We start from the raw sequence: 24,956 nt of genomic DNA, 5'->3' as shown, positions 1-24,956 counted from the left end.
TGCAGAACAAACAGCAGATCTTTGAAGCTGGCAATTGTTGACTTCCTTTGACAAATAGCATTTGTGTTACCAGAACATACATGATGCAGCACAAAAGTCTGGTCTGTGTGCTCATTTCTTTCATTTCCTGTCTCACTCCACTGTTTTTGTTTTGCAGCCTGTTGTAATTGCCTGTCCTTAATCCCCAGCCTCAGCACAGACTATCATCCACATTCACACAACACTGCTTCACTTTAAGTCAGATGCAAGACATCCCTAGTATCTCCCCTTCTCCCCCTATCCATAACTCTGCTTCTGATGATTCTAGGAACTCGTTCATATCACTCAATGTATTGTTGCTTTTTGTATCTCGTCAAAAGCATCAAATGTGGAAAATAGGTAGAATGAGATTCCTATAATGCTGTACAGTTTTGTTAAGTTTGGATTATAAAAGAGCAGAAATAAAATTAAAATGAGCAAAAGGTTTTCATGAGATTTGAAATTATCCAAAACAGGTTGTCTATGCTGCAATTTCTTCATATGAACACAGATTTATCAACAGTTAAAATATTACAAGAAATAAATGCAAATTTGTTTTAGTGTGACCTTTTTCATGTAAGTTGGTTGATTAATAAACTGTTCTTTGTTTTCACATTCTTATTAGTCTAATTATGTGTCCATGTCTTTGTGTAGGTATGTGAACATGTTTGTAGGTGCCCAAGGAAGCTGAAGGACTTGGCTGCCCCTGGAGCCAGAATTACAGTTCATTGTAAGCTACCTGATGTGGATGCTAGAAAACAAACTCAGGTCTTTTGGAAATCAATTCATGTGTATAACCACTGACCCATCTCATCAGATATCTAAACTACTCTTTATTATAAAATCTGCTTCTCAATTTTATTATAATAATTTTTAATTTTTGTTAATATAGGTAATCATTTCCTTCAAACTTCTCCATATATCCCATTACACTGTTTCAAATCTGTAACTTTTATTGCAGGACATGTAAATGGAGAACAGAGATTTCATAATTTTAAATAGAAATGTACTTTATTTCTACATGCTTCATCAAGAATAGTTAGACACTGATATGAGAGTGCAGAGGAACTTAAGAGTTCAAAAACAGCACCCATTTAGAAGCAATAGGCAATGATGAACTGATGCAGAGGTCTCAGTGTGCAAAGAGCAGTCTCCACTGGAAAGGATAAAGTCACTGAGTCTGACCACACTCTAGGACAGGTACAGGATGAATGGGATGCATAGGCCACTCTAACCCTGTTAAACAAGATCAAAGAGCGAGAATGTACATTGATGAGGACATTAGTGTGCAAACCCAGCTCAAGCTGAGGCCTTGGGTGAAAACACAGTCAGCTTGAAGACATGAACACCAGACAATGAAAGGGACTGGCCTACCCACTAGGAGCCACAGACTCTTGTGTATTAGATTGTATATTCAGTTTTGTTCAATGCCTGGTCATATGCAAATCTGCCCTATGCAAAGACTTTAGAGTAGAAATCTGAGTCTCACTTGCCTCAACCATCAAGGGAGTGTCAGAATAGTCTCAAGAAACTACTCTGTTCCAATCTCATACTACATGGAGAGGGTCTGGAGGCTCTTTTTCCTGCTGGCAGCTGCCCAAAGTAAGACATCAGAGCCCGGAGCTGCAGAGGAAACTGAGGCTGTTCCATGGCCCCTCACTTTCCCATGTTCTCTCCACAGGTGTCCAATCACAGGTCCAGCTGGTACAGTCTGGACCTGAGCTGAAGCAGCCTGGACAGTCAGTGAAGATCTCCTGCAAGGGTTCAGGGTACACCTTCACATACTATGGAATGCACTGGGTGAAGCAGGCACCAGGACAGGGCCTGAAGTGGATGGGCTGGATCAACACCTACAGTGGGAATCCAACATATGCTGAGGACTTCAAAAGTCAGTTTGTCTTCTCTTTGGACACCTCTATCAGCACTGCATACCTGCAGATCAGTAACCTCAAGAATGAAGACATGGCCATGTATTACTGTGCAAAAGACACAGTGTGAAAACCACATCCTGAGGGTGTCAGAAACCCTGAGGGATGTGGTTCTGCTGTGCCCAGACAGCAACTGAGAAAATATCCTCCCCTTTGTATTTGACCAGGATTATGAGTTTAGTGGTTGGACACATAGAAAATTGATCTCTGTTCTTCCATGGAATATTCTCAGTGCTGTGTTGACAGGGAAGCCACATGAAAAGGAGAGAGGCATTGTATACCACCACTAACTTGGTATAAAACCTACAGGTATTATAACACATCTCAATATAAATGTAGCAAACATTCCACATGTTGAAATCATGTATTAGAAACAGTGTCATCAGCCTCTTTCATGCTGTCAGAGAAGATGAACAATGTGGTGGTCTACAGGTTTAGAACAGATAATGAAGAGATGGAGAATACAACACTGCTGGGAAGTTCTGGCCTGCAGAGCAGCCACTGTAGACAACAATCACCCACAGACACCTGTACCTGCCTTAGGTCTGCTTGGATGTCACAAATGAATGTGAGTATTTGAAGGTAAAACATACATGTACCCCAATAAGTGAATATTTATAGGTGCTCAAAAGAATAGACAGTGAAATGTAAATACACACACACACACACACACACACACACACATGCACACACGTGTGCCTGTGTGTGCACACACACACAGTGGATATTTTCAGAAATAATCCATGGAAAAATGATGAGAAGAAAACTTCAAGTATAAGTGTAGAATGTTAGAAGAAATCGTTGTGGTAGTAAATGTTACATTTGAGTCTTGAATCTGAATTTTCAAATGTGGGTTAGACATAGTTTTTATGATCCATGTTCTCAGTACTTAGGTTCAGGGATTGTTTCAACTTCACTGAACATTTCCACTTACAATTTTAATAAGTTTTTCTTTCTTCCTAGCTTCGTGGTCAGATGAGTTTGTTACATTGCAAAATCCCATCTTGATTAGTTTCTTAAATCTAAGTCACTTTCCTGTGATTGCCATAAGCCATATGACCATAGTTACCCAGAAGACATCTTCCCTATTAGGTGACTGAATCAATCAATAGAAAAATTAGGAATAGATATTCCATTTCTCATGAGTGATGGTAAAGTGTGCTTGTCCAAAGATTCAGCTTTCAAGCAACATGGGAGGCTCACCTCCTCAGGATGGATTGTAGTGATAGGAGGACAAGACCTCATGACCCTAAAATCCACTCTCTATTCTCTTGCTCATATATAAGAAGAATGTGCTTAATTTTATATTTTTAATAGAACGACCTGACAACTACGGACATAACTCAAACAGACACAACTCAAAATTTATGTTTTTTAGACTTTTCAGTTTAGTTGAATAGAGGTTTGTAAGGTATGTCTCAATGAGTTTTAAAATTCCATTGATGTTTATTTTAATAAACATTTTGATCTCCAATTTTACTAATTTGTGCTTTTTATTTCTTTTTATTTTTTTACATTTGTCAATCTTGTTTATCTTTTCAAAGAACCTCTCCCTGTTTTCATTGATTCTTGTATTGTCTGTTCATTTGCTTCCATTTCAATAATTGCAGATGTGATTTTTATTTTCTCTACCTACCTAGTGTTTTAGGTTTTAATTTCCTTTTGTTCTTCAAAAGTGTTAAGAAGGTAAATCATTATTATTAAATTTAAACCACTTATTTTTGTGTAGGCATTTAGCACCTGGATTGTTGTATTTTATTTTTATTTGATTCTAGGAAATGTTCTTCTTGATTTATATTTGGACACAATTGTCATTCTTTGTTAATCTCCATAAGTTTATGAATTTTCTATCATTTTTTTTAATTATTGATATATAGCTTCATTTCATTGTGTCAGATTTAATGCTGGATTTTTAAACATTTTCTATATCTTTGAGACTTGTGGTATGTCCTAACATAAATATGTCCTAATTATATCTATTTATGTTCCAACTGCTGTGAACAACTTCAGCTACAAAGGTCTTTTTCAGGTATGGGCGAGCTCCAATGGAAGGAGGCAATGAGTAGTTTAGGGAAGGATTTAGACAGGACATGGTGGTGCTGAGACTCTTGCAGCCTGACTAACTAGCAGTCAGAATGCTTCTTTATTTATACAGAATTCAGTAAGCAGGAACAGAGTCATGTTGTTCCAAAACATAGATCATATCAACTCTGTTGTTACACATGTGTTTAACTTTTTCTCATGTATATTTGGGGTCATATGTTTGGTCATCAAAGATAAGCCATAACAGAACAGAGTTATCTTTTATAGTCATTTTCCCTCAAGTTTAGTCATCCATGATAAAGTTATCTTTTACAATTATTTTTCTTCATCAACCAAATAACCCAACTTTTAAGAATCTAGAAGTAGCAGTCCAGTCATCCTTGTTCCACATCTAGCATCCTCCTATGAGTGAGTACATACCATATTTGTCTTTCTGTGTCTGGGTTACCTCACTCAGGATGATTTTTTCTAGATCCAACCATTTGCCTGCAAACCTCATGATGTCATTGTTTTTCTCTGCTGAGTAGTATTCCATTGTGTATATGTACCACATTTTATTTATCCCTTCTTCAGTTGAAGGGCATCTAGGTTGTTTCCAGGTTTTGGCTATTACAAACAATGCTGATATGAACATAGCTGAGCAAGTGCTCTTGTGGTATGATTGAGCATTTCTTGGGTATATGCCCAGGAGTGGTATAGCTGGATCTTGGGGGGGATTGATTCCCAATTTTCTAAGAAAGTGCCATATTGATTTCCAAAGTGGTTGTACAAGCTTGCATTCCCACCAGCAGTGGAGGAGAGTTCCCCTAGTTCCACATCCTCTCCAGCATAAAGTGTCTTCAGTGTTTTTGATCTTAGCCATTCTGACAGGCGCAAGGTGGTATCTCAGAGTTGTTTTGATTTGCATTTCCCTGATGATTAGGGATGTTGAGCAGTTCCTTAAATGTCTTTCAGCCATTTGGGTTTCCTCTGTTGAGAATTCTCTGTTTAATTCTAAAGCCCATTTCTCAATTGGACTGTTGGTCGTTTTGATGTCTAATTTCTTGAGTTCCTTATATATTCTGGATATCAGTCCTCTGTCGCCTGTGGGGTTGGTGAAGATCTTTTCCCATTCAGTAGGCTGTCGCTTTGCCTTGTTGACCGTATCCTTTGCTCTACAAAAGCTTCTCAGTTTCAGGAGGTCCCATTGATTGATTGTTTGTCTCAGTGTCTGCGCTACTGGTGTTATATTTAGGAAGTGATCTCCTATGCCAATGCGTTCAAGATTACTTCCTACTTTCTCTTCTAGCAGGTTTAGAGTAGCTGGATTTATGTTGAGGTCTTTGATCCACTTGGACTTAAGTTTTGTGCACGGTGACAGATATGGATCTATTTGCAGCCTTCTACACGTTGATATCCAGTTATGCCAGCACCATTTGTTGAAGATGCTTTCTTTTTTCCATTGTACACTTTTGGCTTCTTTGTCAAAAATTATATGCTCATAGGTGTGTGGGTTAATGTCAGGGTCTTCAATTTGATTCCATTGGTCCACATGTCAGTTTTTATGCCAATACCAAGCTGTTTTTATTACTGTAGCTCTGTAGTAGAGCTTGAAGTCAGGGATTATGATGCCTCCAGAGGTTGTTTTATTGTACAGGATTCTTTTGGCTATACTGAGTTTTTTGTTTTTCCATATGAAGTTGAGTATTATTCTTTCCAGGTCTGTGAAGAATTGTGTTGGTATTTTGATGGGGATTGCATTGAATCTGTAGATTGCTTTTGGTAAGATTGCCATTTTAACTATGTTAACCCTGCCTATCCATGAGTATGAGAGATCTTTCCATTTTCTGACATCTTCTTCAATTTCTTTTTTCTGTGACTTAAAGTTCTTGTCATATCGGTCCTTCATTTGCTTGGTTAGTGTTACCCCAAGGTATTTTATGTCATTTGTGGCTATTGTAAAGGGTGATGTATCTCTAATTGCCTTCTCAGCTTCTTTGTCCATTGTATATAGGAGGGCTACTGATTCTTTTGAGTTGATCTTGTATCCTGCTATGTTGCTGAAGGTGTTTATAAGGTTTATCAGTTCATGGGTGGAATCTTTGGGGTCACTGAAGTATACTATCATGTCATCTGCAAATAGGGAAAGCTTGACTTCTTCCTTTCCAATTTGTATCCCCTTAATCTCCTTATGTTGTCTTATTGCTCTGGCTAGAACTTCAAGTACTATATTGAATAAGTATGGGGAGAGTGGACAGCCTTGCCTCATTCCTGATTTTAGTGGAATTACTTTGAGTTTCTCTCAATTTAATTTGATGTTGTCTGTTGGTTTGCTGTAAATTGCCTTTATTATGTTTAGGTATGTTCCCTGTATTCCTTATCGCTCCAAGACTTTTATCATGAAGGGATGCTGGATTTTGTCAAATGCCTTTTCTGCATCTAGTAAGATGATCATGTGGTTTTTTTCTTTGAGTTTGTTTATATGGTGTATTACATTGATGGACTTTCGTATGTTGAACCACCCTTGCATCCCTGGGATGAAGCCAACTTGATCATGGTGGATAATTGTTCTGATGTATTCTTGGAGTCTGTTTGCCAGTATTTTATTGAGTATTTTTGCATCAATGTTCATGAGGGAGATCAGTCTGTAGTTCTCTTTCTTTGTTGCATCCTTGTTTGGTTTAGGAATCAGGGTTATTGTAGCCTCATAGAAGGATTTTGGTAATGTTCCTTCTGTTTCTATTATGTGGAACAATTTAGAGAGTATTGGTATTAACTCTTCTTTGAAGATCTGGTAGAATTCTGCGCTGAAACCACCTGGTCCTGGGCTTTTTTTGGTTGGGAGACTTTTAATGACTGTTCCTATTTCCTTAGGGGTTATTGGACTATTTAAATAGTTTATCTGGTCTTGATTTAACTTAGGTATGTGGTACCTATCCAGAAAAATGTCCATTTCTTTTAGGTTTTCCAGTTTTGTGGAGTAGAGGTTTTTGAAATATGACCTTATAATTCTCTGGATTTCCTCAATGTCTGTTGTTATGTCCCCCTTTTCATTTCTGATTTTCTTGATTTGGATTCTCTCTCTCTGTCTTTCGGTTGTTTTGCATACGGTCTTGTCTATCTTGTTGATTTTCTCAAAGAACCAACTCTTTGTTTCATTAATTTTTTTGTATTATTCTCTTAGTTTCTAATTTATTAATTTCACCTCTCACTTTGATAATTTCCTGGTGTCTATTCTTCCTGGGAGACTTTGCTTCTTCTTGTTCTAGAGCTTTCAGTTATGTTGTTAAGTCACTAGTGTGGGATTTCTACAACTTCTTTATGTGGGCATTTAGTGCAATGAATTTTCCTCTTAGACATGGAGAAATGGATGAGAACTACATGAACAGCCTGGACATGAGTGGGAGCAATGAAGGGCAAGGGTCAAGGGAAAGAGGGGGAGATACTAGCTGGATCAAGAAAAGAGAGGGAGAACAAGGAATAGGAGACCATGGTAAATGAAGAGCACATGAGAAAAGAAAGAAACAAAGAGCTAAAGAGGCCCACAGAAATCCACAAAGATACCCCCACAAAAGACTGCTGGCAATGGTCGAGAGACAGCCAGGACTGACCTACTCTGGTGATGGGATGGCCAAACACCCTAATAGTTTGGCCATAAACCCCATCCAAGGACTGAGGAATCTGGATGCAGACATCCATGCCTAGGCCCCGGGTGGAGCGCTGGGAGTCTACTTAGTGAGAAAGAGGAGGGTTTATGTGAGTGAGAATTGTTGAAACCAATGTTGGATAAAGCACAGGGACAAATAACCAAACTAATGGAAACACATGAACTATGAACCAAACGCTGAGGGGCCCTCAACTGGATCAGGCCCTCTGAAATGGTGAGACAGTCGATTGTCTTGATCTGTTTGGGAGGCATCTAGGCAGTGGTACCAGGTCCTGGGCTCCATGCATGAGTTAGCTGTTTGAAACCTGGGACTTATGCAGGGATGCTTGGCTCAATCTGGGAGGAGGGGCCTGGACCTGCCTGGACTGAGTCTATCAGGTTGATCCCAGTCTTCGGGGGAGACCTTGATCTGGAGGACTTGGGAAGGGGTGGGCTGGAGGGAAGGGGAGGGGGTCAGGAAGGGAGAGAACAAGGGAATCTGTGGCTATTATGTAGAACTGAATAGTATGGTAAAATAAAATATAAAAAAAAGAATCTAGAAGTATAGGAAAGCCCCTTCTCTGGCTGCCAGGTTTTGTGGCTTCGAGGATGCCAGACAGAAGGAAACTCTCCAAGCCTGTCTGGGCAGATTGCCATGTCTGGAGCAGTCCATTATTAACTCTTAATTATCAGAGTGCCCACAAAAACTCTTCAGACAAAAGCTGCTGCAATTACTATCCAATTACTGGCATAATATAATGTTTACATATTGTATCTTATAGAATTTATTTAAATATCTAATGCTGGCATTCTTTTATTACTTGGTCCAATGACACCACAGTGGCTCTGCATGACCTAATTTTTCTAAGAAAGGGAGATCTTGACACTTCCTTCTTTTATCATCTTTCCATATCATTCCTTGTCCATCATTATTAGTCCCTATACAGGGTGGAGGTAACTTCTGCTAATCTAACTTTGTTGCCATACATGCCATGTAATTGGCTGAGTGTATAGTAGGAAGATGCTTGTAGGCTGATCTGTGGTGACCTCTGGCAATCTTTCCAACTCACCACCCATGATGTTCCTTAATAGAGGCAAAACTCATAGCTGTGGACTCATAGCTGTGAAGCCCCCATGGGACTGGACAAGGCCCTCTGGATAGTCAAGACAGTTGTTTAGCTTGAACTGGTTAGGGGGCCCCAGGCAGTATGATTGGGATCCATCCCTGGTTCTTGAGCATGCTTCTTAGAGCCCAGTGCCTATGGTGAGACATCTTGCACAGCCTTGGTGCAGTAGGGATGGGCTTGGACCTGCTTCAGTTGAATTACCAGGTTCTGCTGACTCCCTATGGGGACCTTACCTAGGAGGAGGAGGGAATAGGGCATGGGTTGTGGGGAAGACTAGGGGCAGGAGAAGGGAGGGGGGAATCTGTGGTTGGTATGTAAAATGAATAGACAATTTCTTAATAATAAAAAAGAAAAGAAAAGAAAGACCACAAAACTCAACAACTACCAACAAACAAACAAACAAACAAAAAGAAAAGAAAAAAGAAGCTGTTTTGACCTAAACTGAGAGCAGGACTGTAAATACAAGCACAAATCCTTTCAGAGGAGTCCATTTACCTTTAAATGTCCATTTAGCAGAATCTTAGCAGTATATTCTAACCTAGGGCCTATTACCTACAGCTAAAGGCTTTCGACAAGGTTTACAGTGCCAGATACTCAAGGCTAGTGGTTGCTCCCACAAATAGATGGTATGGCCCCATTGCTGAAGACAAAACTTACATATCTTACTGAACACAGAAGTGTCACACTGGTTTCTGAGTGAAAAAATAAAAGTTAAAAGGAAAGGAACATGATTGATCCTAGGTGTGGTAGAAGAGAATATTTGTTATAGATAAAAGGGAGAGGGTAGCCAGAGGCAGGGACATTCTGGACAGTCCAGAGTGGTCATGACCGTGAGCCATGTCAGGTGATGGGGGAGAGAAAGGGAAGGGGAGATTGGGGACCAGGTACAGCAGACAAGAGGACAGAGATACAAAAACATGCTTGGGTCATATAGGGAAGAGCAGCCCAGCTCCCTGGCTTGAGAGTTAAGGGTAAGTGTGGAGTATGCAAGCCAAGAGGACATGTAGCAGGTAGGGACTGAGGGATGCCAGGAGAACAGGGTGGGTCTGCTTAATATGTTAAATAGGTGCATCAGCCTTTTGGCTCACATTTGAAACTTAACAGTGTTTAACTAGAGCTTTATTCCCTACTGAATTCTGTTGATGGTGATGGAAGGTACTCCCCATGATACTTCAGGAGAAAGGCAAACAATGATCCAGTTACAAGTCTACAGTGCTGACCTATCTTCGTGATTCTCTAGAGCAATAGCGGCATAAAAGGAGTAGGAGTAACCATCTGCTGTGGGATGGTCTGTATGTCAAATTGCTCTGATTGGTCAATGAATAAATCACTGATTGTCCAGTGGCCAGGCAGGAAGTATAGACGGGACTAACAGAGAGGAGAATGGAGAAAACAGGAAGGCAGAGGGAGACACTGCCAGCTGCCACCATGACAAGTAGCTCATGAAGACGGCAGCAAGCCACAAGCCACGTGGCAAAGTATAGATTTATAGAAATGGATTAATTTAAGATGTAAGAACTAGATAGCTAGAAGCCTGAGCCATTAGGCCAAACAGTTAAATAATATAAGCATCTGTGTGTTTATTTTACAAGTGGGCTGTCTACTACCGGGGCTTGGTGGGACCTGGAGAGAAGCTCTCCAGCTACAACCATCCACTACTGACTGGATATAAGGCTCACTCCATGAGATCAAACTCATGTGTGACACTCTGTTGGTAACCTAAAACCTGAGAGAGCCCATGAATCTATGGGAAAACCAACTACTCTTGTTCTGCTAAAGGAAACAGCAATGAAATCTATAATGATGACTTTCTTCTACACTCAGAGATGAGAGTCTTTCTCAGTCATGGTCAGAGAAGCTTTCTTCTGAAGTAGATGGGGATTAATACAAAGACCCACAACTGGACAATGGGTAGAGAGCAAGAGAACTTGGAACCCTCAGTTTTAAATGGAGTGTCTACATAAAATCGCTCCCCTCATGGCTCAGGGAACTATGCAGAAAAGAAGCCAATAGGATTGTGAAAAAAGAGTAGGGATCGAAAATAACCAAAACAGTGTTTTCCAGAAACAATAGGACTACTAAACTGGATTGATAAGGAATCACAGAGACTATGGCAACATGTACAGGGCCTGTGCATGTCTATCCCAGATGAAGTTCCAGAGCTAGTGAACACATCTGTCTTGGCAGAGAAGAACTGTAGATAGTAGAGCACACAGCTGGGAATCACTATTGCCATGGGAATGTGACAGCCAGCCCTAACCTCATGGCACTGTGTTACTGCTAGCTCTATGTAACTGAAGTTTTCTCTGGTCCTGCCGAGCCCCTCAGACCCCACAGCCGCTATTCCCGTCAGTTAGTGACATTTGCCCCGGGGTGCTCAGACCTGTATAATAATGTACACATAACTGCACTTTGATGACCAAAGAAACTTAATGTGGTGCCAGGCATCCCTAAAAGGACTTGATCTTTGCCCTGAATGCCTGTGAGATCCTAAGTTAGATAACAGGATGTTGATATTCCTGCTGTGACATATTTAACCGCTTGCTTTCTGCTTATGTAAACTTCCTGTTTAACCCCTTGCTTCTGCTTATGACTGTGGGACTGTGATGAAATGGTCTTTTTATTACTGTATAAAAGGAAAGAGAAACAACTGAGGGGAGTAAAACAATTTTTTTTTGCCACCCATGAATTCCATACATTATTGTAAAGTACACATCTGATATCCATCTTCAAAAACACTTCCTTTCTTTCCCTTAGACATGGCATGTTGTTTAGTTCTAAGGCTGCCCTCCTTCTGCTATCAGTTAGAATGAAGTAATTTAATCTAAATAGAATTGAGTCTAAGTCTTTGGTCTTTACCAGTGGATTTGATTGACACAATATTGATGACTTTTCACCCACTCTATCATATTTCAGTTCTTTTGGAAATATGAACATCAATCAGTAAAGAAATTTCTAAGTCAGTTTCAGTTTGATGTCTCTGTGTCTTGTATTTTGAATGTATTACTTCTCAAGCAAAACGGTCTTATAACTAGACATGTTGAAAAATCAAGAGCAATTCCAGTAGCCTATATTGATTTGAGAGCTCTGGAAGTATGATAAAAACAACAACAACAGAAATAATGACTTCTGTTTCCTTATTGATCTAGGGAATATTTCAAGCACTAAACTATAATATCAATGTGCCATCAAGATGGGATCACTGGGTCAGTAGTGGCATGATGGGTATGAGTAATGAATGACTTTCTGTGGTTGTATTTGAGGCTTGTCTAACAGGAGGGATTTCATGCCTGATATTGTGACCCTTGTTGAAAACCCATGTCTGGAGAGGACCTAGACCACAGGATGTAGAAGCTACTGCTGTCATTTTGTCAAATGGTCATACTGTGAAATTTCCATATAACACACACACACACATACACACACACACACTGAGAGAGAGAGAGAGAGAGAGAGAGAGAGAGAGAGAGAGAGAGAGAGAGATAGGTTTGTACTGCTGTACACCTTGGTCAGAGAAGTTTTTCTTCCCATGGATCAGGGATACTGCATTGACTCATAACTGGTCAAAGTTCTGAGACTATGTGACTCTGAGCACTCAGCAGTGACATAGGAGAAAATAACTGAAGTAATAAAATTGATGGTATGAAGGATTTAGCATCAACCTATTTAGAAAAGACTTATGCAAAAGTAGTTTTTAGCAAAGGGAAAGTTGTCACTAATCTGATTTTATGATAAGGAGTAGAGTGACCTGGCATGTCACAGAAGTTTGTAGCATAATTGAATTTTATATTTGCTGGGAACCCACTTTTGTAAATGTTTGTTCACCAGGTCTTACCCCCAATGAGGCTCCATTTACATGACAAAAGAAGACAATCTCAATTTCTAAACAGCCATTGAGCCTATACCCATGCCAAAGAACTTGCCTCTATAGGGCAGCACAAGGGACAGAGCAAGATGACACCATCAAGTTTAGTTGGGAGTTAAGTCTTCTTCAGTAAAAAATAATTGATCTAAGCAGGCAAGGTGACTATTTTAAAAGAAGAACATTGTATACTTGAGAAATGATTCTGGAAATATCTCTGCTGTGTAAATCTGACCAGGTGGCCAGACTTGCAGTCTGCTATCTCTGTTTAAATTGTTCAAAGTGTAACCCAGGACCTGAGAGATACTCAAGGATAGCTACATGTGTGGATTGACAGTCCTCAAGTTTATATAAGGTGGACAATGGCCCTGCCTGATTGGCTGAATCCTCAAGGGAGGTTTTAGATATTACTATTCTATTTAACATTAATTCAGCTTCACATTAGTTCTCCTTAAATTTTCAAAAGAATATTTTATTGTATTTATCAAGCAGACAGAGTTGTGGACATGGCTAAATCAAAATAAAACACTGTAGTGTTATCACATATGCATAATAAACATATTATGTAATAAACACTGTTACTGCTACATAACAAATCCATTTAACCTCTATATTCTGTACTAATAACTGCCTCCTCTATTGCATCAATCCTAGCACAGATGTTATAGCAGGAAGAAATGCAAATTTGTCCTCCCTCTTCTCATGAAAGCCAGCCCTGACCTGACCTTGTAGCTCTAGCAGAGGAGCCCATTCCTGAGTTCCCTGGTCTTCCCATCCAGAGATCAGCACTGAACACAGACCTCTCGCCATGAAGCTGTGGCTGAACTGCATTTTCCTTGTAACTCTTTTAAAAGGTTACTTATGGGAACAAGGGATGCTTTGTGTGATGGGGAGGGGCATTAATATGTGTGAGGGTGGATGTGTGTGACAGTTTCCTGACCAGGATCTCTCTATTATTGCAGGTGTCCAGTGTGAGGTGCAGTTGGTAGAGTCTGGAGGAGGTTTGGTACAGCCTGGGGGTCCCTGAGACTCTCCTGTGCAGCCTCTGGATTCACCTTTAGTGATTTCTACAAGAACTGGGTCAGCCAGCCTCCAGGGAAGGGGCTGGAGTGGATTGCAGTGAGTAGAAACAAAGCTAATGGTTACACAACAGAGTACAATGCGTCTGTCAAGGGCCGTTCCGCCATCTTCAGAGATGATTCCAAAAACACCCTCTTCCTGCAAATGAACAGCCTGAAAGCTGAGGACACTGTCACTTACTACTATGCAAGAGACACAGTGAGAGGACTTCAGTGTGATCCCAGACATAAACCTCCATGCAGATGAGGTCTACAGTAACAGGGGGTGCTCAGGGACAGAGAAAAATAGCAGGATGCATTGCTTCTCTGTATATTAATTATCATCAGGAAAGTTCTCTGGAACTTGTAATGCTGTATCTACCACAGAAGTCTCTGCATTGGAAGGTGGCAACTGTACAGAATGGCTGAACTATGAGAAGTTGTAAATAGGGTAAATTTCTATTTGACAAGAGGGAAGTTCTGGAGACAAGGATAGAAAGTATTAAAAACACAGAACCCGGACCCCATCCCTGGGCACCACCCACTCCGGGAAGACCTGCCCAACTTGACCACAGGCTCTGGCCACCAGGCGGGTCCTCTTCTAGCCCCACCAGGAGGGATCCCCTTCTCCAAGCCCCCAGGCAGCCCCTGCAATCCCTGTGCCCTGCCCCCACGCCCTTCTGCCCGAGACCCAGGCACTTCTTGAGACTTAGAGACCGGCCCCCAGCTCCCATCCTGCCCCCGACTTCCCTTCTGGACCAGAGATGAGTATCCGGGTCCGACCCGGACCCCATCCTGGGCACCAGCCACTCAAGGAAATCCTGCCCAACTTGGACACAGGCTCTGGCCACCGGGTGGGTCCCCTTCTAGCCCCACCGGGAGGGATCCCCTTCTCCAAGACCCCCCCCCCGCAGCCCCTGCAATCTCTGCGCCCCGCCCCCACGCCCATCTGCCCAAGACCCCAGCTACTTCCTGAGACTTAGAGACCAGCCCCCAGCTCCCATCCTGCCCCCGACTTCCCTTCTGGACCAGAGAGAGTTGGGCAAGAGAACTCTCTTTTGGACAAGAGAGAGAGACTTCCTGAATCTGTCAGCTCTTTCTGAAACAAGTACACTGATAAGACCAAGAAGGAACCGCGAGGAGATGGGGCAGACATCAAGGCAGAAGTACATACAACAAAATGAAGAGCAATACAGCATCACCAGAACCTAGCCCCCCTCCAACATCTAGACCTGAACACCAAAAATTGGAAGAAGCAGAAGAAAGTAGCCTTATGAGTAACTTCATGAAGAAGGTAGAGGCTTGTGTAGAGGAAAAGACAAGAAAATTGGAAGAACGCTGTAAACAACTAGAGGAAAGGGCAAACAAATTGTAAGAAAACAATAAAGCCCTCCAAGAAAACAATAAAGCCCTCCAAGAAAACAATAAAGCCCTCCAAGAAAACAATAAACTCCTGGAGGAAAACAATAAAGTCCTGCAAGAAAACAATAAAGCACTGAAAGAAAATCATGAAAAAGTAATGAAACAAACAAAGGAAACAGTCCAAGAACTGAAAAGGAAAATTGAAAAAATAAAGAAGACACAAACAGAGGGAATGCTGGAAATAGAAAACCTGAGTAAAAGATCGGGAACTTCAGATGCAAGTATAACCAACAGAATGCAAGAGATGGAAGAGAGGATTTCTGGCATTGAAGACACAGTAGAAGAAATAGTTTCATCAGTCAAAGGAAACACTAAAGCCAACTAAGTCATGAACCAAAATGTCCAAGAAATTTGGGACACCATGAAAAGACCAAACCTACGAATTATAGGGATAGAAGAAGGTGAAGAATACCAACTCAAAGGCACAGAAAATATATTCAACAAAATTATAAAAGAAAACTTTCCCAACTTAAAGAAGGAAATGCCTATGAAGATACAAGAAGCCTATAGAACACCAAACAGACTAGACACCCCCAAAAAGTCCCCTCGACACATAATAATTAAAGAACTAAATGTACAGAATAAAGAAAGAATATTAAGAGCAGCCAAGGAAAGAGGCCAAGTGACCTATAAAGGTAAACCCATCAGAATAACACCCGATTTCTCAATGGAGACTTTGAAAGCCAGAAGGACCTGGACAGATATAATGCAGACACTAAGAGACCATGGATGTCAGCCCAGACTAATATACCCAGAAAAACTTTCAATCATCATAGATGGAAGGAACAAGACATACGAAGACAAAGCCAGATTTAAACAATACCTATCCACAAACCCAGCCCTACAGAAAGCACTAGAAGGAAAATTCCAACAGAAGGAAGTCAGATACACACTCAAAAACACAGGCAATAGATAAAGCCACAACAGTAAACACCAAAGAAGATAAGTACACACACTCTATCACCAAAAATAACACGGATGAAGAATCACTGGTCATTAATATCCCTTAATATCAACGGACTTAATTCACTTATAAAAAGACATAGACTTACAGAATGGATACGAAAGCAGGACCCATCTTTCTGCTGCATACAAGAAACACATCTCAAATTCAAAGACAGACACTACCTAAGAATAAAAGGCTGGGAAAAGACTTTTCAATCAAATGGTCTTAAGAAACAAGCAGGGGTAGCCATCCTGATATCCAACAAAATAGACTTCAACTAAAATAAATCAAAAGAGATCAAGAAGGACATTACATCCTCAACACAGGAAAGATGGACCAAGATGAAGTTTCAATTCTGAACATATATGTCCCAAACACAAGGGCACTCACATATGTAAAAGAAACATTACTAAAGCTTAAACCACATATAAAACACCACACATTAATAGTGGGAGATCTCAACACCCCAATTTCACCACTGGACAGATCTCCCAAATCGAAACTTAACAGAGAAATAAAGGAATTAACTGATGTCATGACCCAATTGGACCTAATAGATATCTACAGAACATTCCATCCTAACAAGAAAGAATATACTTTCTTCTCAGCACCCCATGGAACTTTCTCTAAAATCGACCAAATACTTGGCCACAAAGCAAATCTCAACAGATACAAAACAATCAGAATAACCTTCTGTGTTCTATCAGACCACCATGGTTTAAAGTTAGATTTCAACAACAACAAAAACTACAGAAAACCTACAATCTCATGGAAACTGAATAATGCTCAACTGAATCACCAATGGGTTAAGGAAGAAATAAAGAAAGAAATTAAAGACTTCCTAGAGATCAATGAAAATGAAGACACCACATAACCAAACTTATGGGACACTATGAAAGCAGTGTTAAGAGGGAAATTCATAGCACTAAATGACCACATAAAGAAGTTGGAGAAATCCCACACTAGTGACTTAACAGCACATCTGAAAGCTCTAGAACAAGAAGAAGCAAAGTCTCCCAGGAAGAATAGACGCCAGGAAATTATCAAAGTGAGAGGTGAAATTAATAAATTAGAAACTAAGAGAATAATACAAAAAATTAATGAAACAAAGAGTTGGTTCTATGAGAAAATCAACAAGATAGACAAGCCCTTATCCAAACTAACCAAAAGACAGAGAGAGAGAATCCAAATCAACAAAATCAGAAATAAAAAGGGGGACATAACAACAGACATTGAGGAAATCCAGAGAATTATCAGGTCATATTTCAAAAACCTCTACTCCACAAAACTGGAAAACCTAAAAGAAATGGACATTTTTCTGGATAGGTACCACATACCTAAGTTAAATAAAGACCAGATAAACTATTTAAATAGTCCAATAACCCCTAAGGAAATAGAAACAGTCATTAAAAGTCTCCCAACCAAAAAAAGCCCAGGACCAGATGGTTTCAGCGCAGAATTCTACCAGATCTTCAAAGAAGAGTTAATACCAATACTCTCTAAATTGTTCCACATAATAGAAACAGAGGGAACCTTACCAAACTCCTTCTATGAGGCTACAATTACCCTGATTCCTAAACCAAACAAGGATGCAACAAAGAAAGAGAACTACAGACTGATCTCCCTCATGAACATTGATGCAAAAATACTCAAGAAAATACTGGCAAACAGACTCCAAGAACACATCAGAACAATTATCCACCATGATCAAGTACGCTTCATCCCAGGGATGCAAGGGTGGTTCAACATATGAAAGTCCATCAATGTAATACACCATATAAACAAACTCAAAGAAAAAAACCACATGATCATGTTACTAGATGCAGAAAAGGCATTTGACAAAATCCAGCACCCCTTCATGATAAAAGTCTTGGAGCGATCAGGAATACAGGGAACATATCTAAACATAATAAAGGCTATATATAGCAAACCAACAGCCAACATCAAATTAAATGGAGAGAAACACAAAGCAATTCCACTAAAATCAGGAACAAGACAAGGCTGTCCAATATCCCCATACTTATTCAATATAGTACTTGAAGTTCTAGCCAGAGCAATAAGACAACATAAGGAGATTAAGGGGATACAAATTGGAAAGGAAGAAGTCAAGCTTTCCCTATTTGCAGATGACATGATAGTATACTTCAGTGACCCAAAAGATTCCACCCAGGAACTGATAAAGCTTAGAAACACCTCCAGAAACATAGCAGGATACAAGATCAACTCAAAAAAATCAGTAGCCTTCCTACATACAATGGACAAAGAAGCTGAGAAGGCAATTAGAGATACATCACCCTTTACAATAGCCACAAATGACATAAAATACCTTGGGGTAACACTAACCAAGCAAATGAAGGACCGATATGACAAGAACTTTAAGTCCCTGAAAAAAGAAATTGAAGAAGATGTCAGAAAATGGAAAGATCTCCCATGCTCATGGATAGGCAGGGTTAGCATAGTAAAAATGGCAATCTTACCAAAAGCAATTTACAGATTCAATGCAATCCCCATCAAAATACCAACACAATTCTTCACAGACCTGGAAAGAATAATACTCAACTTCATATGGAAAAACAAAAAACCCAGGATAGCTAAAAGTAACCTGTACTATAAAACAACTTCTGGAGGCATCACAATCCCTGACTTCAAGCTCTACTATAGAGCTACAGTAATAAAAACAGCTTGGTATTGGCATAAAAACAGACATGTGGACCAATGGAATCAAATTGAAGACCCTGACATTAACCCACACACCTATGAACATATAATTTTTGACAAAGAAGCCAAAAGTGTACAATGGAAAAAAGAAAGCATCTTCAACAAATGGTGCTGGCATAACTGGATATCAACGTGTAGAAGGCTGCAAATAGATCCATATCTGTCACCATGCACAAATCTTAAGTCCAAGTGGAACAAAGACCTCAACATAAATCCAGCTACTCTGAACTTGCTAGAAGGGAAATTAGGAAATAGTCTTGAACGCATTGGCATAGGAGATCACTTCCTAAATATAACACCAGTAGCGCAGACACTGAGACAAACAATCAATCAATGTGACCTCTTGAAACTGAGAAGCTTTTGTAGAGCAAAGGATACGGTCAACAAGGCAAAGCGACAGCCTACAGAATGGGAAAAGATCTTCACCAACCCCACATGTGACAGAGGACTGATATCCAGAATATATAAGGAACTCAAGTAATTAGACATCAAAACGACCAAAAGTCCAATTGAGAAATGGGCTTTAGAATTAAACAGAGAATTCTCGACAGAGGAAACCCAAATGGCTGAAAGACATTTAAGGAATTGCTCAACATCCCTAATCATCAGGGAAATGCAAATCAAAACAACTCTGAGATACCACCTTATGCCTGTCAGAGTGGCTAAGATCAAAAACACTGAAGACACTTTATGCTGGAGAGGATGTGGAACTAGGGGAACTCTCCTCCACTGCAGGTGGGAATGCAAGCTTGTACAACCACTTTGGAAATCATTATGGTGCTTTCTTAGAAAATTGGGAATCAATCTCCTCCAAGATCCAGCTATACCACTCCTGGGCATATACCCAAGAAATGCTCTGTCATACCACAAGAGCACTTGCTCAGCTATGTTCATATCAGCATTATTTGTAATAGCCAATACCTGGAAACAACCTAGATGCCCTTCAACTGAAGAATGGATAAATAAATTGTGGCACATATACACAATGGAATACTACTCAGCAGAGAAAAACAATGACATCATAAGGTTTGCAGGCAAATGGTTGGATCTAGAAAAAATCATCCTGAGTGAGGTAACCCAGACACAGAAATACAAATATGGTATGTACTCACTCACAGGAAGATGCTAGATGTGGAACAAGGATGACTGGACTGCTACTCACATCACCAGTGAGGCTACCTGGAAAACGAGACCCCCCAAAAAAAAACGGAGAAATGGATTAGATCTACATGAACAGCCTGGTCATGAGTGGGAACAATGAAGGGCGACGGTCGAGGGAAAGAGAGTGGGAGATCCTAGCTGGATCAAGAAAAGAGAGGGAGAAAAAGGAATAGGAGTCCATGGTAAATGAAGACCACATGAGAAGGTGAGAAGGGGAGGAAGCAGAGAGCTAGGGAGGCCCACTGAGATCCACAAAGATACCCCCGCAAAAGACTGCTGGCAATGGTCGAGAGACGGCAGGAACTGACCTACTCTGGTGATGGGATTGCCAGACACCCTGATAGTTGTGCCATAAACCCCATCAAAGGACTGAGGAATCTGAATGCAGACATCCACAGCTGGGCCCCTGGTGGAGCACTGGGAGTCTAATTAGTGAGAAAGAAGAGGGTTTATATGAGTGAGAATTGGTGAAGCCAAGGTTGGATAAAGCACCGGGACAAATAACCAAATGAATGGAAGCACAGGATCTATGAACCAAAGGCTGAGGGGCCCCCAACTGGATCAGGCCCCCTGAATGCATGAGACAGTCATTTGGTTTGATCTGTTTGGGAGGCAGCTGTGCATTGGTGCCGGGTCCTGGGCTCGTTGCATGAGTTGGCTGTTTGAATCCTGGGACTTATGCAGGGACACTTGGCTCGGTCTGGGAGGGGGGGACTGGACCTGCCTGGACTGAGTCTACCAGGTCGATCCTGGTCCTCAGGGGAGACCTTGATCTGGAGGAGGTGGGAATGGGGGGTGGGCTGGGGGGAGGGGGGCGAGAGGGCGAGAACAGGGGAATCTGTGGCTATTATGTTGAACTGAATGGTGTTGTAAAATAATAAAAAAAATAAAATATAAAAACATAAAAAAAGCACAAATATTTTTTCTTTCAAGCATATGTTGCAATTAGGCAATTTTTTTTCTCCAAATTGTTGACAAATACTTCAATATCTTGAACTTTTACTATAGATTGTACTTATGAGTTTCTTTTGAAATATACATTACAATTTTATTTGAAACCAAAATTTGGAACTTGGAAAAAGATTATTAAAGCAATGTTCTTTTCACAAGTGAAATTTATTTGTATGATATAAAGCTATTACCTAAAACAAAATGCAATATGGAAGTTTATTGATAATGTTTTCATAAAGTTTGGGTCATTCATGTAAAAGAATTCCCTAACTTTTTGACAAAATTCCATTTTTTGTTATACATATTACATTAAAATAATTTTATAGTTTAGTTTTATGTTGGCCTTTCTTATACAAACATTGACAAAATATAGAACTTTGTCACATTTTTTGCATAATCTAAACCTTAATATTCATTTAAAAAAGAATTCTTGATGCTTTATTAGTTTTAAATCATGGTGTTGCTTAACTGTCCTTATGTTACTAACATCATCCAATTAATTCTTCCTATGCAATTATGTAGATGTAATCGTCTTATTAAATGAGAAACACAGAACCAATACAGAGATGAAAGCCAAGAGGTCAGAGCAATAGCTAAAAGCTAAAAACCTTACCCTTCACTGTCTCTGTTGTCCTACCTCTCCAAAAGAGACCTACTTCCTGTGTCTGTCTTTTTTTACAGAGTTTCTGTTCTGCCTTCTCATTGGTTGTAAACCCAACCACATGAACTCCTAGTCACTGCCTTTCTGTACAGACCTCCAGGTCTTCTACGGTTGGTATTGAGATTAAAAGCATGTGTCTCCAATGCTGGCTGTATCCTTGAACACACAGAGATTTACCTAGCTCTGCCTACCAAATGCTAGGATTAAAGGCATGCACCACCACAGCCCAGCTTTTGCTATGGCTTGCTAACAGCTCTAACCCCTGGGCAACTTTATTTATTAACATACATATCACATTTCAGTACAAATGATATATCACTATACAATTACCTTTCTAATTTTTTATTCTAAAGGAGAATAATCTTTAATGGTCAGTGAGCAATTTTCATAGGATGAAACACTAAAAACCAAGGATAATTTTAAGTTTTCAAAAAGGCTTTTCTTTGCCAGTTAAAGCAAATGTTGCATTTTTCCTTTGAAGAACTGAATAGTCCATTTTATCTTTGTCCATAAGGGTTCTTATTAGAGAATAATAAACCGATGTTATATCATTATTTAATATAGCTAAAACAATTAAAAATGAAGCTACCCAAGATAAAGTCACTTGAATTGCTAACAAATAATTAAAAATCTCAAGACGTAGAAGTTACTGTCTAGAAGAGTATATAGAATAGAGAAAATGCAATATCACATTTTGGAATTTCTTGTGTTTAAACCACAAATTTGTTCAAAACTGAAGATATGAATCTTATATAACCTAACTAAATTATTTGGAATATGACACAGTCACTTCTTTATTATAACTATCTTAATAATTCTCTGTTAGAGCTGCCATTTGTAATGGACCCTCTGGAGCTTCTTGTTGAATATAATAATTTCTCTATCAAATATATTTTAAGCACTGTCCTAAAACCAAAAATCAAAAATCTATGATAGAGTAAAAACAAGATAAATATTTATCTGCATCTTCTTTTATAATTCATATTCATTGGCTGCATTAAGTCTTTCCTTATCCCTCAGTATTTAGCTTTGCTTGATGTCTTTTTATATAAGATATACCGAACCACAGGTACATTCTTTTGACACATACATGTGTGTTTGTGTGTCTGCCTATATTGTTTGTATGAGGTGGAATTGGGTTTTTAGCCTTTCAGTGTTTGTGTGAGCTCAGCTAATATTTTATATTCTATATCCTTCCATTTCATGCAAACTCTGAAATTTCATTTTTCTTTTGAGATGAACAATATTCTCCTGTTATATATAACTCATACACATTATTGTTCAATCTGTTGATGAACAGCTGGTTTTGATTTAAGTTGTTTGCTGAGGTAAACAAAGCACCAATACCATGGGGGTGTAAATATTCACATATAACCTATGGGATATCATGGCTATATTTGAGGAGAGAGATAGGAGGGTCATATGTTAGTTCTAGTTTTGGTTTTCTGAGAAATCTCCAATTTCTAAAATGGTTGACCTAATTTTCACCACCAACAACTGTGAATAATCAGCTTTCATTTGCTTTATTGATCTTGGGCATTCTGGGTAGTGTATTGAAAATTCAAGGAAGTTTTGACTTCATTTCCCTCACAGCCATGAATGTTTGAACATTTCTTAGGTACTTCTTTGCTATTTGAGTTTCCTTTTCTGAGAGTTCTCTGTTTGAATCGGTACACCAGTTTTTAATTGGGTTATTTATTTTCTTGATATCTTGTTTTTTGTGGGTTCTTTAGATATTTTAAATATTATCCCTGTATTGGATGAACAGTTGGTAAAAATAATTTTCCATTCTGAAGCTTGCTGCTTTGACTGAATGATGTTGACCTTGCCAAACAGAAGCTTTGCAACCCTGTTGTGGCAGCCCTTCTCAATTGAAGATTTCCCAAAAAATCCTTTTCATATTTTCAGTCTGTAAGACCTGTGTAGTCACAGTACATAAAGGGTTCTGGTTTTAGTTGTGTGTTTAAATAAGTTGTTATTCACCAGAGGACCAAATATCAGAAAATCACCTACTCACATCTGTTAGGACAGAAATGTGCCCTTCCTGGTCACTGGTATCAGATGTGAAGACCAGTGATCCTGTGTTACCTGAAATCCACAAGATTCTGTTTATGGGAAGGATTTATTAAGATATGAAATTGGGAGATACACTCACAAATAGAGAATCAAGTGAACAGCTGCCTTTGCCCTCAGTTCTCCCTAGGAGAGACCCGGAAACAGCCATCGGGTTTCTGATCACCACAAGAGAGAGTGAGTGGGTGCCACTCCTCAGATTTTAATCAATCATGCATGTAACCAGCCAAGAGGCCACACCCTAAGGCTGATACTGCAAAGTTATTGGTATAACAAATATCCAAGCCAGGCGATGGTGGTGCAAGCCTTTAATCCCAACACTCGGGAGGCAGAGGCAGGCGGATCTCTGTGAATTCAAGGTCAGCCTTGGCTACCAAGTAAGTTCCAGAAAAGGCGCAAAGCTACACAGAGAAACCATATCTGGAAAAACCAAAAAAAAGAAAATATCCACTACAATCCTGGAAAGACTTTTCTCTCTTCAGACTCAGGGAAGAGGCTCATTAAAACTTCCTAATTAGCACAGTGCTTGTTACTGAGGGTGGAGGAAGAAGGACAAGAGGAAGGTGACTATGCAACAGCAATCCTCATTCAATCTCTAAGTTAATTCACTCCCTGAGATGGTAGCTATAGGGATCAGATAGGAATAAATAGGTGTGTTTTTCTAATTTGTCTTCACATCTCTTGCTGTTGAATGAGAAAATATAACTTCTGTCCTTTTGTCTGAACCTAGAGCTCAGCCACTTGGGGCTCAGCTGTTCCACACTCAGCTCATACTGCTTCTCTCTCCAGGCCCTGAACAACTTATTGCATCATATTCTGTGGCTCCCACTTGTGAATGGACAATTTTGATGAATGAAAGTGGACGTGATTGATTTGAGAATAAAAATGACAATCATCCCCTGATAGTTGTGCCATAAACCCCATCCTAGGACTGAGGAATCTGGATGCAGACATCCACGGCTGGGCCCCTGGTGGAGCACTGGGAGTCTAATTAGTGAGAAAGAAGAGGGTTTATATGAGTGAGAATTGGTGAAGCCAAGGTTGGATAAAGCACCGGGACAAATAACCAAATGAATGGAAGCACAGGATCTATGAACCAAAGGCTGAGGGGCCCCCAACTGGATCAGGCCCCCTGAATGCGTGAGACACTCATTTGGCTTGATCTGTTTGGGAGGCAGCTGTGTGTTGGTGCCGGGTCCTGGGCTCATTGCATGAGTTGGCTGTTTGAATCCTGGGACTTATGCAGGGACGCTTGGCTCGGTCTGGGAGGGGGGGACTGGATCTGCCTGGACTGAGTCTACCAGGTCGACCCCAGTCCTCGGGGGAGATCTTGATCTGGAGGAGGTGGGAATGGGGGGTGTGC

The 24,956-nt window shown here is 40.0% G+C and overlaps 1 pseudogene and 1 gene segment (V, D, J or C); both read left to right on the top strand.

Annotated features, from left to right (window-relative positions):
* The first annotated feature begins 1,523 nt into the window (after nt 1-1,523).
* LOC114685227 lies at nt 1,524-2,016 on the top strand. The segment is given in 2 exon segments: nt 1,524-1,620; nt 1,700-2,016. Coding segments are annotated over 2 exon segments (363 nt in total).
* Nucleotides 2,017-13,411: 11,395 nt separating this feature from the next.
* On the top strand, nt 13,412-13,929 carry LOC114685226 (annotated as a pseudogene).
* Nucleotides 13,930-24,956: the final 11,027 nt, after the last annotated feature.

This window comes from Peromyscus leucopus, chromosome 14 (genome assembly GCF_004664715.2).
Source record: "Peromyscus leucopus breed LL Stock chromosome 14, UCI_PerLeu_2.1, whole genome shotgun sequence".
Lineage (NCBI taxonomy): Eukaryota > Metazoa > Chordata > Mammalia > Rodentia > Cricetidae > Peromyscus > Peromyscus leucopus.
Note: the sequence above shows the minus strand (reverse complement) of the source record. Positions and strands in the feature narration are given on the sequence as shown.